General features: G+C 51.8%; 1 protein-coding gene across 2 annotated transcripts in view; it reads right to left on the minus strand.

The window, feature by feature from the left end:
* Positions 1-11618, minus strand: part of OPRD1 (opioid receptor delta 1) — a 59536-nt gene extending 47918 nt beyond the window's left edge. For both annotated transcript variants that reach the window (XM_055261356.2, XM_055261355.2), the window contains exon 1: positions 11185-11618. In XM_055261356.2, the coding sequence (XP_055117331.1) occupies positions 11185-11411 (227 nt within the window). In that variant the 5' untranslated portion in view covers positions 11412-11618. The remainder of the gene's footprint in view (positions 1-11184) is intronic.
* Between the last annotated feature and the right edge of the window lie 5869 nt (positions 11619-17487).

Genomic DNA, 17487 nt, shown 5'->3' on the forward strand with positions numbered 1-17487 from the left:
TGCAGTGAGCCGAGATCAATGCTGTTGCACTCCAGCCTGGGTGACAGAGCAAGACTCCGTCTCAAATAAATAAATAAATAGAATTTTAAAAAATAGCCGGGTGTAGTGGTGCACATATGTAATCCCAGCTACTTGGGAGGCTGAGGCAGGAGAATCACTTGAACCCAGGAGGTGGAAGGTGCAGTGAGCCGAGATCACACTACTGCACTCCAGCCTGGGTGATAAAGTGAGGCTCCATCTCAAAAAAAAAAAAAAAAAAAAAAAAAAGACTAGGAAAGCTACAGAAGACAAGATTCTTTCTGCACATACCCTTCCTGGCCAGAGACAAAGCTGCTGATTTCTGCAGCTGCACTGGGAACTATAAATCAGTAGAATACAGCCCAGACACCCCCTCATTCCACCCCATAGCCCCCAGCCGGTAATGGGGCCACTATAGCCTGCAGAGGATGGTAAATTGTTCATTTAAGCCAGACTTTCTGCTCTACCCCCACGATTATCCCTCTTCCTGTGCATGTTATGACATTCCGTGTGGCCAATTTGATTTTGAGGTCCCAGGACTCTGAGATTAATGAAATCATGCCTTGCCCTTGCACAGACCCCTGCCTCTCAAAGTCCAGACATCTGCCAGGCAAGGGGGAAGGAGAATCTGAGATCACAGCATTTAAAAATCATTCTTTTTAAAATCTCAGGGTTGGGCGCCTGTAATCCCAGCACTTTGGGAGGCTGAGGCAGGTGGATTATTTGAGTCAGGATTGTGAGACCAACCTGGCCAACATGGTGAAACCCCGTTTCTATTAAAAATACAAAAAAAAAAAAAAAATTAACCGGGCATGGTGGCACATGCTTGTAATCCCAGCTACTCGAGAGGCTGAGGCAGGAGAATCGCTTGAACCCAGGGGAGCAGAGGTTGCAGTGAGCTGAGATTGCACCACTGTACTCCAACCTGTGCAACAGAATGAGACTCTGTCTAAAATAAATAAATAAATAAATAAATAAACAAACAATAAAATAAAATCTCAGCCATGGTGAGAGGGGCCTGAAATTCTGCTTGTCTTTTCTCCACCAGAATCTCCAGGGCCAAACCTCCACCCAGTGGTTTCCCAGTGTCTACTTGCACACTTCAGTGACAGGAAGCTCCCTACATTACACAGCAGCCCGTACCTTCTTGGAGAGCTTTGACTGTGGGAAAATTCCTTATAGAAATAATGAAATAGGGCCGGGTGCTGTGGCTCATGCCTGTAATCCCAGCACTTTGGGAGGCCAAGGCGGGCGGATCACAAGGTCAGGAGATCGAGACCATCCTGGCTAACACGGTGAAACCCCATCTCTACTAAAAAATACAAAAAATTAGCCGGGTGTGGTGGTGGGTGCCTGTAGTCCCAGCTACTTGGGAGGCTGAGGCAGGAGAATGGCGTAAACCCGGGAGGTGGAGCTTGCAGTGAGCCAAGATCGTGCCACTGCACTCCAGCCTGGGTGACAGAGTGAGACTCCGTCTCAAAAAAAAAAAAAAAAAAAAAGAAAAGAAAAGAAAAGAAATAATGAAATAGCCGGGCCCAGTGGCTCACACCTGTAATCCCAACACTTTGGGAGGCCGAGGCGGGTGGATCACGAGGTCAGGAGATAGAGACCAGCATGACCAACATGAAGAAACCCCATCTCTACTAAAAATACAAAGTTAGCCGGGCATGGTGGCGCACGCCTGTAATCCCAGCGACTCAGGAGACTGAGACAGGAGAATCACTTGAACCCGGGAGGCGGAGGTTGCGGTGAGCCGAGATTGCGCTATTGCACTCCAGCCTGGGCAACAAGAGCAAAACTCCATCTCAAAAAAAAAAAAAAAAAAAAAAAAAGAAAGAAATAATGAGATGTGCACAAACACACGTGTCCAAGAATGTTTACCGCATTATGTATGATTACTATTTTTTTGCTTTTAGAGACAGGGTCTTGCTATGTTGCCTGTGCTGATCTTGAATTCCTGGGCTCAAGTGATCCTCCCACCATGGCCTCCCAAAGTGCTGGAATTCTGGGGGTGAGCCTCCATGCCTGGGCAGCAGCAGCATTATTTAGATTGACATAATGTTGGAAAGTATAAAAGTCACTGGAAAAAGAACACATTCATACAATGTAGCCATCAAAAATCATGTTTTCAAACTAGAAGAGCGCATGCTTAACATATAATGTTAAGTGAATAGGCATCTCACAAAATATTACATGCAATGTGATCATGACTTTGACATGTGACCCTGATTTCACTAAAATGGAAAAACAAAGCTGGGTGTGTTGGCTCATGACTGTAATCCCAGCAATTTGGGAGGCCAAGGTGGGAGGATCACTTGAGTCCAGGAGTTCGAGACCAGCCTGGGCAACATAAGGAGATCCCCATCTCAAAAATAAAAATAAGCTGGGCACAGTGGCTCATGCATGTAATCCCACAACTTTGGGAGGCCAAGGCAGGTGGATCACCTGAGGTCAAGAGTTCAAGACCAGCCTGGCCAAGATGGTGAAACCCTGTCTCTACTAAAAATACAAAAATTAGCCAGGCGTGGTGGCAGGTACCTGTAATCCCAGCTACTTGGGAGGCTAAGGGAGGAGAATTGCTTGAACCCGGGAGGCAGAGGTTACAGTGAGCCGAGATTGTGCCATTGTACTCCAGCCTGGGTGACAAGAGCAAGACTCTGTCTCAAAAAAAATAAATACTTAAAAATAAATAAAATTGAGAAACAGAAAGAGAGACAGAAAAGAGATGGGAAGGAAATACACCAAAATGAAAAAGCTCTTTTCTTTGTGGTAGGATTATGGATAATGTCTGTCTCTGCTTAAATTTCTTCATATTTTCGGAAATAAGTTTGTTATCTTTATTGTAGAAGAAAATTTCTTTCTTTTTTTTTTAGATATGGGGTCTCAGGCCAGATGCAGTGGCTCACACCTATAATCCCAGCACTTTGAGAGGCCAGAGGCAGGCAGATCACCTGGGGTCAGGAGTTTGAGATATGGGATCTCGCTTTGTTGCCCAGGCTGGACTGCAGTGGCACAATCATAGCTCACTGTCACCTTGAGTTCCTGGGTACAAGCCATCCTTCCACCCAAGCAGCTGGGACTACAGGTGCATGCCACCATGCTCAGCTAACTTTTTAATTTTTTTGTAGAGACAGGGTCTTGCCATATTGTTTGGGCTGGTCTCGAACTCCTGGACTCCAGTGATCCTCCTGCTTTGCCTCCCAAAGTGTTAGGATTACAGGTGTGAGTCACTGCACCCAGCTGAAAATTTATAATATCGAGTTGATAAAGTTTCCCTGTACCACCTACTCAATAATTCTAGTTCCGGTTCACACCTGTAATCCCAGCACTTTCGGAGGCTGAGGCAGGTGGATCACTTGAGGCCAGGAGTTCGAGACCAGCCTGGCCATCATGGTGAAACCCCATCTCTACTAAAAATACAAAAATTAGCCTAGTATGGTGGCACACACCTGTAATCCCAGCTACTCAGGAGGTTGAGGCAAGAGAATCGCCTGAACCCAGAAGGCAGAGGTTGCAGTGAGCCAAGATTGCGTCACTGCACTCCAGCCTGGGCAACAGAGTGAGACTATCTCAAAAAACAGAAAACAAAACAAAAAAAAAACTAGTTCCTCTGAGGCTCAAAAACTGTCAATCAAATGAATGCAAAGCAAGTCTGACTCCTCTTCTAAACAGTCATAATTACAGAAAATGTTTATTGACCACATACCAAATGCCTAGCTCTATGCTGAAGTCCCTCACATCAGGCCTCGTGAACTCCTCATAACCACTCTATAAGGGTCTATCGCTACTCCCGTTTCACAGATGAGAAAGCTGAGGCTCAGAGAGGGTGTGTATGTATTGCTCAAGCTCACTCTCTTAGTAAATGGCACCGCTGGGATGTAATTCCAGGTCAGTCTGGCTCCAATGCCCAGGCTCTCAACTGCTGCCACCCCATGCAGAGGCCTCAGAGATTTGCAGACAGCAATCTACCCTCTACCCCGTCCCCGTTCCTTGCTTCTCTACCTAGACGTCCCCAGCACTCGCCTCCATTCCGCCATGTCACGGACAGCAGCAGCAGATGGACACATGGGGTGATTTTGGAGTCAGAGAGGCCTGCGTTGGAATCTCGACTCCACCCCTCTCTTGCTGTGAGAGGCACTCGCTCCCTCTGGGCCTTCTTGTCCCCATTTGCAAATGAGAACAGAAAGCCCCCATCTCAGGGCTGTGGCGCAGCTTGCATACTTCAACCTCAACATGGCCTCTGGCTCCAGAAGCCTCCGACATGGGGCAGAAGCTTAGGAAGAGGCTCTTTAGTGTTCTCAGTGACTCCTGTGGACCCACCCCAGTGCGTCTGTAAGTCACACACACTCCCCAGGGAATGAACCCAAGACCCAGGAAGGAGCAGGCTCCAGGCAAGACCAAGAGATGCAGCAGGGCTTGCTGCTTGTTCTCTCTGCTCAGCCTCACCACAAGTCATCTAGCCCGGCCTCCTCCTGCTGCCTCCTTCTTTTTTTTTTTTTTGAAATGGGGTCTTGCTATGTTGTCCAGTCTGATCAACATCTTAGCCTCTTGAGTAGCTGAGATGACAGGCAGGCACCACCATGCACAGCTTCCTGCCCTCTTGTTAGGTCCAACAGCACTCCATTTCGGAAAGGGGACAGCTGAGGCCAGGGTTTTAATGGCCCTGTCCAAGGTCACATGGCTCTCTTTTCATTGCATTGCCCTGAGCCACCCTCTCTAGTCTCCCCACATTGAGCCCCTCCCCATCCAATCCACCCCTCACCCCCACACCAAATTCATTCTCTTGAACACCATTCTGCACAGATTGCTCCAAAATCCCCCCCCTCCCATGGCCTGTGACCCGAAGCTCCCTCATTTCCCAGCACGCCAACCTTACCATGGGACCCCTGAGGACCTGTCCAGCCTCAGCTCCCACATCCAGACGAGAACCTCAGCACGGCCTCTCGCTCCTCAAACAGTCATGCTGGGCCTGCCTCCAGGCCTCTCCTCAGCCCTCCCTCTCACCATCCCCATGAGAACACCTGCCTCCAAACTACCTGGGGCTACTCTAGCAGGTGCACCTCCTCAGGAATCATGGGTGGCCCCCAAGCCCAGCCAAGCTCAGCACCCAGCAGGTGCTTCTGACACTATGGTAAGAAGGACACCTGCTTACAACACCTTTCCTGCTTTTGTCCCTGCAGCCTCTGCATCCTCACAGCCACCCTGGTCCCCAACACTCTCGTCTCAGCCTCGGTGAATTGGTGAATCGTTGCTCCTGTGGTTCCCTCTATCCGGAATGCTCCACCCGCACCTCTCCAGGGAGCAACTGCTGCTCCCTCTCCATGATGCATAGGCATCCCCTCCTCTGGCTGGGTCTGGGGACTCCCTGGACTCCCACAGTTCCAGGGAGCTGCACTTGTCTGTGGAGTTGCAACTAACCAGGGGGTGGCACGGGGCATAGCTGTGTTAGGAGCCAGGGGACATATGGAGGTTTAAGCTGTGGGTCTGGGCAGTGAGAGCTGAGGCTGGACAGGCCTGGCATGGGTCAGCAACAGCAAATGCTTTACTGACCGAATACATGTGCAGGTAATGCAAGACATGGGAAAGGGCCCAAGGTGGAAAACGTAGACGACCAGGCCTCAACAGCCCACCTGCACTCTGCCCACCTGCAGCCACTGCAGGAGTGCCAGGAAACCACAGTGCAGGGCATGCCAGGTGCTATGCTAGGGCCTTTCCATGCTCGATCTCTTTGAGTCCTCCCAATAACCTGTCATATCACCCCAATTTTTTAAATGATAAAATGAGCTGGGTGCAGTGGCTCACACCTATAATTCCAGCACTTTGGGAGGCCAAGGCTGGTGGATCACTTGAGGTCAGGAGTTTGAGACCAGCCTGGCCAACCTGCGCCCCCCCCACCCGCCGTCTCTACTAAAAACACAAAAACTAGCTGGGCGTTGTGGCGAGTGCCTGTGATCCTAGCTACTGGGGAGGCTGAGGCACGAGAATGAATCCCTTGAACCTGGGAGGCAGAGGTTGCAGTGAGCTGAGACCGCACCACTGTACTCCAGCCCGGGCAACAGAGTGAGACTTCATCCAAAAAAAAAAGACGCTCAGGGAAGTTAAGCTGTTTTTGCCCAATGCCACACCTCTGGGACATGGATAGAGACCAGACGCTCCCTGACCTCTAGCCACAACCTTTACCACTGCACTGTGTCATCTCACTGGAATCTCTCCTGGCCCAGAGGCCCTGCGTCCAGACCCAAGAGAGGGGAGGGAGACAAGAAGCCAAGGGGCTTCCAAAAACAGGACAGGGATTCAGTGCTACAAATTCTGCTAAGAAGACACTTCAGCATTTTCCCCAGCAGCTTCTGGAACCTCGGCAGGAGACCGAAGAGACAACCAGAACCCTTCATTCACCTATCCCGACCCTGCCACAGCCCACCTGCCTGGCCCAGCTCCCCTCCCTGCTGGGTGCTGCAGTCGCCTCAGATTGGAGGGAAAATGCAGTGCTTTGCAAACATCATCTCATCCAATCCTGAGGACAAAGGTACCTATGAGGTGGTACCATTACCCACATCTTCCCACGAAGACAGAGGTGCAGTGAGGCGAGCCGGCTTGCTAAAGCTCTTAGTAAGTAGCAGAGCCAGCATTGGATACAAGGAGACAAATCAGAAGAGACATGGGCTGAGATGAGATCAAGGGGCAGAGAAGCACACAGGCTGAAGGTGTCTCGTGGAGGCTGGCCGGGGCTGGCAGGAGGCAGGGCATGCTGCGAGGGGACAAACCTGCTGAAACCTGGCTCAGGGCGCAGAGCAGGCAGGGAGACAAGAGAAGGCTGCGAACAGACAGGAGGCCGGGTGGGAAAGCACTGACTCCTCTTGCCCAGGTTCTGGGTCGGGCAGGAGGAAGAGGGGGTCACCTGCCACAGGTGAGGGGCCTGCTAAGCCCATCACACCGCACCTACCCACTGGGCTGCCCATGGGAAGTCTCTGAGATGCCAGCCCTGCAGAGGACACTGATTCTGCCGAGAAGGAGGGGTTGTCCAGTGTCTGCTCTGAGGACCAGGGCATCCCCACGGCCAGCACCAGTCATCATGCTGGCCAATCCCACATGCAGCAGGAGGGCGTGATGCTCTGCCTTGGGACCACCTGTCCACAGAAGTCCTGTTCACGCTTCATGGAAGCCTCATTCCACCAGCCACAGGCTGTTTGCTAAAAGCACAATTCCCAGAGGCCCCTCTCAGGCCCCCAGGATGAGACGGCTTCTCAGGTGGCTCCTTGGAGGGGACAGAGGACAGAGTGTGGGGCCTGCAGGACGGAGGATGCTTCTGACCTGGAATTCTGAGATTCCTGGTTCTTACGTTCAGGCCCTCATCAGCGTCCTGCTTCTCGGCCACAGCTCCTCCCTCAGCTTTTGACTCAGTTTCTCCTCCTCATCCTTTAGCTCTGCAGAGGCTTCTCTGATCTCTCTGCCCAGCTGAGACCCTCCCCTGCCCCCATCACGGGCTCCCAAATCCCCCACATACTTTCACAGATAGCGCCTACCACAGCTACAAACTTCAGTTTATTGGATGACTGGCTGACGAATGTCTGTTTCTCCCACCAGACCCTAAGCTCCGGAAGGTCTGGGGCACGGTGTGTTTTTTTTCTCGGCATTTAGCACAGAGCGTGTAGAATGTTGTAGAATGAGTTAATTATTCTCAGTGCTTCACACAGAGCCCCTCCATGTTCTCAAAGAGCTTAGGGTCTGAAAGGCTCAGATATCACACATTATGCCACTTAATCGTCACTCCCACCCTGGAGGCGCTGTCGGTGTTCCTACTTTAATGAGAAGAGCTTCAGACAGCTCGTCACTAGCCCGAGTACACAGCAAGTAAGTGGCTTTGAACTCAGACACGTCTGGTCCAGAGCCACAGCTCTGCCCACTACACCCCCGGGCTTCCCTTCCCCAAGGGTCTCTGAATCTTCCCTTGCACACCTGCCCCCCACCCTCCACACGCTGCCTAAGCTCAGGACTGACAGGCAGAATTCACTCACTCAACCCAGCAGCCGGCTCATGCATTGTTACGGCAGGTCCTGCTTGGGCTGCCAGGAAACCACCGATGGAGAGCAGCTCGAGGAGCCCTTCAGGGGAGCAGGGGCCTTTCTCCAGCCCGGGCCGCCCTCTCCCCACTGCCCCTGGGGCTTTTCCAGCAGAAGCCAAGACCCAGGCAGCTGCCCTGCCCTCAGACTCTCGTTCACTGTTCACTGGGGAAGGACTCAGCACCAGCCCTTATCATTCCCCCTCCCCAAAGGACAGCAGCCTAAAATGCACAGGCTGAAAACCGCAGAGGAGCACAGTCCCCAGGTATCTACTCTCTGAGGACTCTACCACAAGAGGAGGGACAGAGCCAGCACCATGGCTCCGCCTGTAATCCCAGCACTCTGGGAGGCCGAGGCGGGTGGATCGCTTGAGCTCAGAAGTTTGACACCAGCCTAGGCAACATGGCAAAACCCTGTCTCTGCAAAAAAACACAAAAGTTAGCATGGCGTGTGCCTGCAGTCCCAGCTACCCACGAGCCTGAGGTGGGAGGATGGCATTAAGCCCAGGAGATCGAGGCTGCAGTGAGCTGTGATTGCGACGCTCCAGCCTGGGCAACAGAGAGAAACCTTGTCTCAAAAATAAAAGAGGAGGGACAGAATTCTGCCACCCTCCTTCCAGACAATGCTTTGACTGTCCTCTACCCCAGGCAACTCTGGAGAAAAGTTTTGGACTTAAGTCACAGACTAGGGTTCTAGCTCTGGGCCTGGTGCCAACTGTGGTACCCTCCGAGAACAAGTCACCTTGCCTCTCTCTGAGCCGCAGATTCCTCATTTTATCTGCAGGATGCGGGTACTGATGATGACTCTAATGCCTGTCCCATAGGATTGAAGGTGAGGATTCAATCATTCAGACCCAGAGATACAGTTTTCACATAAATGGTTGACCAGCGGAATGTCTTGGCAACATGGGGACCCCTAGGGGCCCTCTAAGCTGCTTGTGTACACTTTGCAATGCGATTCCGGGAAAGCAGCATGGGAATGCCCCTAGCAGGCTGAGCCCAGAGCCTCCCCACAGTGGACCCTCGGCAGTGGGAGCCCCCTCCCCTTGCTCAATGGTAGTGGGGAAGCTGTGCTCAGTCAGCCCACCAACCAGAGGCCCTGGGGAAAAGGTTGGAAATGAGACCGAACACACTGACGCTCAGCTTTTTCCAGACTTGGGCACCTGGAGCTCCCCTAGACAGGGCAGGTGACAGAAACCTGGAGCTCTCAGAATCACAGCTACTCTCAGGCCCACCTTAGGACAAGCGCCTCCCTCAAGCTCCCTTCTTTAGTCGGATTCTACAGGATCTAGAAAATCCCTCCTCCTCGCTATACAGACAGCGTCCATTTACTGGGTCCAGGCGCCAGGGCAGTGTGTTATGTGCTCTCTCACTGACACCTCACAACAACCCTGTGGAAGAAGATTTATCATTGCTTCATTCTATAGATGAAGAAACTGAGACTCAAAGAGGCTAAGTGATTCACCCAAGTCACAGAGCCAGTTCGTGGCAGAGCAGGGATTCATACCAGGCCGGCCTGCCTTGAAGCCTGCGAAGTGGGGAGAATCACTGACAAAGACACAAAGCAAAGTTCAGTCCCGCCTGTGCTTGGGGGGAATTCTCCCACTGTTGCTTGTGATGAGTCATGGAAACCACAGGAAATTCTTGCACCCCCCACTCTTTCTGGAGGAGCAAAGATCCCCCAGAGATCATCAATGCCGAAGCCCACTGACACCCACACACCTCATCCCACGCTCCAACACACCATGCTCTGCCCTGCAGAGAACCCATATCCTGGAATTCATACTTTCCAATTGAGGAGATTGGGTCTGTATTCTTCAGACAGGGAAACTGAGGCGGATGGGAGGCAGGGCTGGAAGAATGGTGCCTGGGCATCCATGACTGGGCTGAGACTACAGTTCATCTCTCCAACCTCTGAGTCCACGACCTGACCTATGCCCTGCATGGTGGCACCCCACAGCCCAGAGAGGTTTAGGGCCATGTCCTTGGTCCACCGGCATGAAGGACCCATTTTCAACTAACAGTAAATACCAGGGCATCTTTGTTGTTTTAAAGATGGATGTTTTCCTCTCGACCTTTACTGGCCATGTCTGAGCTTGTGGGGCTGTATGAGGAGGGCTACTTTGGGGCAAGCTGACGTCTGAGGCTCTCTGAGAAGGTCCCAGCACTCTCCATAAGCTCCAAGAAGAGCATCTCACTTCCTGGGATGAAAACTCAAAATCCACTCCAGCCCAGGCCAACCTCTGCTGCCTTTGGCAGAAGAAAAGACTGTTAGAGGAGGCAAAGAGAAAATGGGAGAGGGCATTTGTGAGGAGGGCGTGAGTCTTCTCTGAATCCTATTCAGAATTCCTGACCAGATGGCCACTGGGGAAGGGAACAGAGAACCGGTTGGCGGCCCACAGCTGTGGCCCATGTTATCCAGGAATCACTGGCAAAGGCACACACAGCTGCACAAACACAGGGACGACGGCCACTCTGGATGCTCTGCCGCCCTCGGGATTTCAAGGGCTTGACAAGAAACAATAGTCACATCGTTACATTCAGACAGAATCACAAACTGACCGTCAGGGACAAGCTCACACCAACAGATGAGCACCAAATATGACTTGGTAAGGGCCCCACGGCGAGGTGCTGACACCCAGCACCCTCCTGTCCGCCCTGCCTGCACGGTGCCCTCACACCGGTCTCCCCAGAGGCCCGCGGCACCTCAGAGCAGCTCTGCCCACCCCACGGGCATGTTTCCGACGTCCAAACATACAGTTGTACTGTCACAACCATCCACTCACAAACTGACAGACACACAAACTGACGCCAAACTGTCCCACAAAGAAGCAAGGGGACGCCGCCAACAGATGATCAAATGTAATTTAGTCAACCGCGGCGCACTCCCCCCCCACCACACACACACACACACACACACACACAATGACACACATTCCTGTGTCCCCCTCGATGTAAGCGGCCTCGCCTCTCGCTGGGCCCCAGGTGCCCCTGCAGGAAGTATGGAGGCGCGGGGAGTCCAGGGAACCGGCTTGGGGTCCCAGGTTCGTGGTCCCCACCCTCACCCCGGGCTCCAGCCCTGCGGCGCCGGCCCGCAACGGACTCACCGGACGATGCCGAACATGACGAGCACGTTGCCCAGCAGCCCCACGGCGCACACGGCCGAGTAGAGCGCAGTGATGGCGATTGCCAGGGCGAGGGACGAGGCGCTCCGCGCGCCTGGCGGCCCCGACGCATTGGCGCCAGCGCTGGGGAAGGCGCTGGGGAAGGCGTCCGAGGCGTTGGCGAAGAGCGGGGGCTGCAGCTCGGCGCCCGCGGAGGGGGCCGGTTCCATGGCTGCCGGCCGGCTCCGCCGCGTCCCTCTCCACCGTGCGCCCTGGGCGCGGGGACCCGACGCGAGGGGCGCGGGAAGGGAGAGGCCGCGGCCCCGACGCCGCCCCGCTGTCTCTGCGCCTCCTCCGCCTGCCTCGCCGCCCGCACCGGCCCAGCCCCCGGCGTCCGCCCGCTCTCCTCGCCCGGAGCGCTGTGAGCCAGGAGCAGCCGCAGGCTCCTCGGACGCGCCCGCCGCGCGCACCACGTGGCCCGGAGGCGGCCGCCAGTCTGCGCCCGCGACTGGGGGCGGACGCTGCACCACCGGCTGGGAGCTGGGCAGGGGAGGCCTCCCGCCCCCTCCCTAGGGGCGCTCCGCCGGCTCGAGTGCGCCCCCGTCCCAGCCTGGACTCCCCTCCCACCCCCTTGCCACTTTGGTGTCGGAGGGACCTGGGTGTGTATCCCGCCTCCCGCCCCTGCACTAACCGGCGGGGTGACCTTGTGTAAGTCACTTAACCTCCCTCAGCTTCATTCTCTTTGTCTGTGAGATGAGGAAAATCGTACCACCTGCCTCAGAGGGTGGTTGGGGAGATTGGATAAAATGATTCGAACAGAGTTTAGCGCAGTGCCCTGCGGGCAGTTACACGCTCCGTAAATAACCTGTATTATCCGTGCCTTTCTTGCACCCCATTCATTCGCTCAACAAAAATGTCGAGGGTGCCTAATAGAAGAGCCGGGTATTTGGGGGGACCCTCTAGTACACAAAACCAGATGCAGCCTCTGCTTCCTGGGGCTTACAGCCCAGTGCAGGAGAGAGAGAGAGCAATCCTAAAATGACATTAAGATATAGGTACGAATTGAGAAAGTGGCAGGGTCTACAAAACCCAGGGGTCGGGACAGCTTCCCTGGGGAAACGACACTTGAGGTGAGGTGTGAAGTTTGGGGAAGAAGTAACTTAAGGAAGAAACAAGGGAAGAGGATTCCGGATAAAGGAAGCAGAGGGACTGAAAGGAAGCCAGGAAGAGGAGAAGGCAGGAAGTGAGGGGCGATGAGGTGGTGGGCAGGCTCTTGAAGACCACTTTAAGGAGCGCTCTGGCTGCAGTGCGAGCAGATAGAAGGGGGGCACTTGGCTAAGTCATCCTTGCCACACCCCTTCCAAGACCTAACCATTCCAGATTACAGCCATCCTTCTCCTTGCGGTGCCTAGCCTTTCCAGAACACTCTCTCTACCAAGCATTACTCTGCTCCAGGCACTGTGATAAGCACTTTATCCATGCACTAACACTTTGGTGTAGCTTCTATTATTATTGTCCCCGTGTTACAGATGAGAAGACTGAGGCTCGGCACTAAATTATCCCATATAGTAATTATTTCTATCCGAACTGGTCTCCCTCCTTAAAGGGACCAGGTCTGATTGACGCCTGCATCCAGGAGAGGGCTGGGGTCACAGCAGGTGCTCAAGAAATACTTTTTGGATAATAAAGATCCCAAAGGGAACTGGAGTGGAGCAATATTAGGGGTTCTGAGCTCTAGGCTCTGGGGCAATGCTCTTGGATCTGTGTGTGGCTGGACAAGGAGCCCTCCCTCATCTCACCCTCTAGCTTGAGTCATCCATCTGTGTGCAAGGCTCCTACCCTTTCCCAGAAAAAAACAAAGCCAGAATTCCCAAGCTCACCCTCTTCTCCATTTTCTCCACCCCAGTTAGATGCTGTCCAGCCACCTCTACCAAATACAGCAAACCCCCACCCCAGGGCTTTCCCACTCAACCACCTAAGGACTTATCAGAAAGATTTTTTGCTGTGGTCACCTGCTGCCAAAACTCTCTCCCCTTCCCAAAGGGCCTGGTACTCGGAAACTTTTCTAGTGCCAGCAGAGAGAAATTGGGATAGGAAGAAGGAGGGCTACTTTATTGGAATTCTGGTCCCCTCCCTAACCCTCTAAGCCAAGTTTTTTCCTACCTCAGGACATTTGTACATTCTATTCCTTCCACTCAGAAGGCTGGGCCAATACCCCAGCCTAAGCGTTATTTATCCCTCAAGTTTCAGCTTAAATATCACTTCCTTTCTGAAACCTTCACTGATCCCCACCCCACCTCCAACTAGCCCAGCTCTGCTTATTATGCAGTAGCATCACATACCTCTTCTTTACATATTAATAGTTTCCCATGTATTTATTTGTGTAATCATTGGATTTTTTGTGCATCACCTTCACACAAAAAAGTATTGTGTAAAACTAACCATTGAATACTACGCTCAGTAACTGAGGTGACAGGATAATTCATACCCCAAACCTCAGCATCACAAAATATACCCAGGTGGCAAATCTGCACATGGACCCCTTGGATCTACAAGACAAATTGAAAAAGGCCAGGCACGGTGGCACACACTTGTAATCCGAACATTTTGAGAGGCTGAGACAGACAGATCACTTGAGCCTAGGAGTTTGAAACCAGCCTGGGCAACATGGCAAAACCCTGTCTCTACAGAAAAAAAAAAAAAAAAAAAAAAAAAAAATTAGCCAGGCATGATAATGTGTGTCTCTAGTCTCAGCTACTTAGGAGGCTGAGGTGGGAGGATCATTTGACCTGGGAAAATAGAGGCTGCAGTGAGTCGAGATCGTGCCCCTGCACTCCAGCCTGGATGACAGCAAGACCCTGTCTCAAAAAATAATAATAATAATAAGTTGAAAAAACATAAAAAGATCTTGTGCGTTTCTGTGCCCTCCAGCTTGGTGCAAGCCCTGACACACAGGTGCTCACTTGATGAGTGATTGAATAAAGAAGCTCAGTTCCACTCTGATTACTTCGTAATTTTTTTTTTTTTAAAGAAACTCACAATCAAGAAGTTGTGAAAGAGGGCTGGGTGCGGTGGCTCATGCCTGTAATCCCAGCACTTTGGGAGGCCAAGGAGGGCAGATCACCTGAGGTCAGGAGTTCGAGACCAGCCTGAACAACATGGTGAAACTCCGTCTCTACTAAAAATACCAAAAAAAAAAAAAAAATAGCTGGGCATGATGTTGGGCGCCTGTAATCCCAGCTACTTGGGAGGCTGAGGCAGGAGAATTGCTTGAATCTGGGAGGCAGAGGTTGCAGTGAGCTGAGATGGCACCACTGCACTCCAGCCTGGGTGAAAAGAGCAGAAGTCCATCTCAAAAAAAAAAAAAGAAGTTGCGAAAGATATATAAATGACCAAGTACATGAGTGAAATAATTGCTAAGAAAACATACATGTTGGCTGGGCTCTCCGTGGCTCACATCTGTAATCCCAGCACTTTGGGAGGCCAAGAAGGGCAAATCACCTAGGTCAGAAGTTCAAGACCAGCCTGGCTAACATAGCAAACCCCGTTTCTACTAAAAATACAAAAAATTAGCCAGGCTTAGTGGCACACGCCTGTAATCCTAGCTACTCAGGACGCTCAGGCAGGAGAATCGCTTGAACCCGGGAGGCGGAGGTTGCAGTGGGCCGAGATCGTGCCTTTGCACTCTATCCTGGGCAACAGAGCGAGACTCTGTCTCAAAAAAAAAAAAAAAAAGAAAGAAAAGAAAAGAAAACATACATGCCTACTGCAAGTGAATTTCCCCATTCTGGACATTGGAAGAACAAATGAAAATTCAAAGGCTTCTAGAGGGATTTCCACAATGACCTTCTAAAGTGAAAACTTGGAAATGATCAATTTTTTTTATTTTTATTTTTTTTTTGGGGGGACGGAGTCTCGTTCTGTCGCCAGGCTGGAGTGCAGTGGCACGATCTCGGCTCACTGCAACCTCTGCCTCCAGGGTTCAAGCAATTCTTCTGCCTCAGCCCCCAGAGTAGCTGGGACTACAGGTGCACAACACCACATCTGGCTAATTTTTGTATTTTTAGTAGAGACGGGGTTTCACCACGTTGGCCAGGATGGTCTCCATCTCTTGAACTCATGATCTGCCCGCCTCAGCCTCCCAAAGTGCTGGGATTTCAGACGTGAGCCACCGCACCTGGCTTTTTTTTTTTTTTTTTCCCATAGAGATGGTGTCTCACTATGTTGCCCAGGCTGGTCTCGAACTCCTGGTCTGGAACTCCTGGGCTCAAGCCTCCCAAAGTGCTGGGATTATAGGCATGAGCCACTGCACCTGGCCTTCTAGTCTACTTATCTTTAAAAGGCAGTCTCATTTCTGTGGTCACAAATTCATATAACAACGTTGTTGGCTTCCATTTATGGAGAGCATGTTCTATGGCAGGCACTGGGCCAAATGTTGTGTGGATTATCTCATTTAATCCCCAAGCGGTCCTATAAGCATATAGAGTTATTATTATTCCATTTTGCAGAGGTTAGGTTACCTACTCAAGCTAAAACTGAGATGCCAAGCCAGGTCTGTGTGACTCCAAACCCCAGTCTCCTGACTGCTAGACTATGCTGCCTCCCAGAACAAAGACTAGAAAGTCACCCAGAAAAACATACTCCGTCTGCCTCTGTTCAGCAGAGTTTCACCACCACCCTGGTGTAGGGCAATGATTCACTTGGAGCTTGGGAGATTCTTTTTTATTATTATTATTATTTTTGAGACGGAGTCTTGCTCTTGTTGCCCAGGCTGGAGTGCAATGGTGTGGGCTCGGCTCACTGCAGCCTCTGCCTCCAGGGTTCAAGTGATTCTCCTGCCTCAGCCTCCCGAGTAGCTGGGATCACAGGCATGTGCCACCACGCCTGGCCAATTTTTTATTTTTAGTAGAGACGGGGTTTCTTCATATGGTCAGGCTGGTCTCGAACTCCCCACCTCAGGTGATCCGCCCGCCTTGGCCTCCCGAAGTGCTGGGATTACAGGCGTGAGCCACCGTACCCAGCCACTTGGGAGATTCTTGAGTTCATCCCCACTGTTGGGGGGAACCAGGGTAGACACAGTCCTTCACACCTGGGTCACAGAAGAGTTTGTGCTGCATTTGGAGCTTGTTCGTATCCTGACCTCAAGGTAGGAGAAATGAAGAGAAAAACGGATGGGAAATCCTGGGCTAACCCAGGGCATCAGAAGGCGTCAGCAGGAGAGAAACAGAAATCACTGAAGGAGTCAGAGCAGAAAGGAACTCCCTGGGGAAGCTATTAACAATTTAGTATGTGGGAATGTGGCTCCCACCTGCCAAAGAGACAGAGCTGCCTGATGGAAAATACAGCGGCTGCCTCCCAGTGAGCAGGCAGCTCCCCTGGGTTGCCTCTCAGTCTGGCTCCATCAGCAAGCTCCAGGAGGGGAAGGATGGTAAAGATAACTATAAAATAATGCAAAGGACTTTTGACTTTCCAAAGTACTTCCAGGCCGGGGGCAGTGGCTCACGCCTGTCATCCCAGCATGGGGATGTCATCCCCATCCCCCGAGGCAGGCAGATCACTTGAGGTCAAGAGTTCAAGACCAGCCTGGTCAACATGGTGAAACCCCATCTCTACTAAAAATGCAAAAATTAGCCAGGTTTGGTGGTGGGCGCCTGTAATCCCGGCTACTCAGGAGGCTGAGGCAGGAGAATCACTAGAACCTGGGAGGTGGAGGTTGCAGCAAGCTGAGATCGCGCCATTGCACTCCAGCCTGGGCGACAGAGCAAGACTCCACTTCACAATAAAAATAAATAAATAAATAAACAAACAAACAAACAAAGCACTTCCAGATTGATGACTTCATCTTGACACCAGCCTGATACATGGGGAGGTTGGGCTTCATTATCTTCATTTGCTAGCTAGGAAGACAGACATCTAGAGAGCCTGATACAAGGCAAATTGGCGAAAGAAATAGGATTGGCACCATCCATGTAGTTGCTCAAGCTAGAAACCTGAGAATCATTCTTGACTCCTCTCTGTCTCTTTCCACCACTTCTAAGCAATCACCAGGTCCTGTCCATCCTTCCTTTATAATCCCTGAATCCCGCCATTGTTCCTTATTCTTATTACCGATTTCCTCCTAGTCTGACAAACCACCATTTCTTCTTCTTCTTTTTTTTTTTTCTTGAGATGGAGTCTCGTTCTGTTGCCCAGGCTGGAGTGCAGTGGTGTGATCTCAGCTCACTGCAACTTCTGCCTCCTGATTTCAAGCAATTCTCCTGCCTCAGCCCCCCGAGTAGCTGGGACTACAGGGACGTGCTACCATGC

The sequence above is a fragment of the Symphalangus syndactylus genome, chromosome 22 (genome assembly GCF_028878055.3).
Source record: "Symphalangus syndactylus isolate Jambi chromosome 22, NHGRI_mSymSyn1-v2.1_pri, whole genome shotgun sequence".
NCBI lineage: Eukaryota > Metazoa > Chordata > Mammalia > Primates > Hylobatidae > Symphalangus > Symphalangus syndactylus.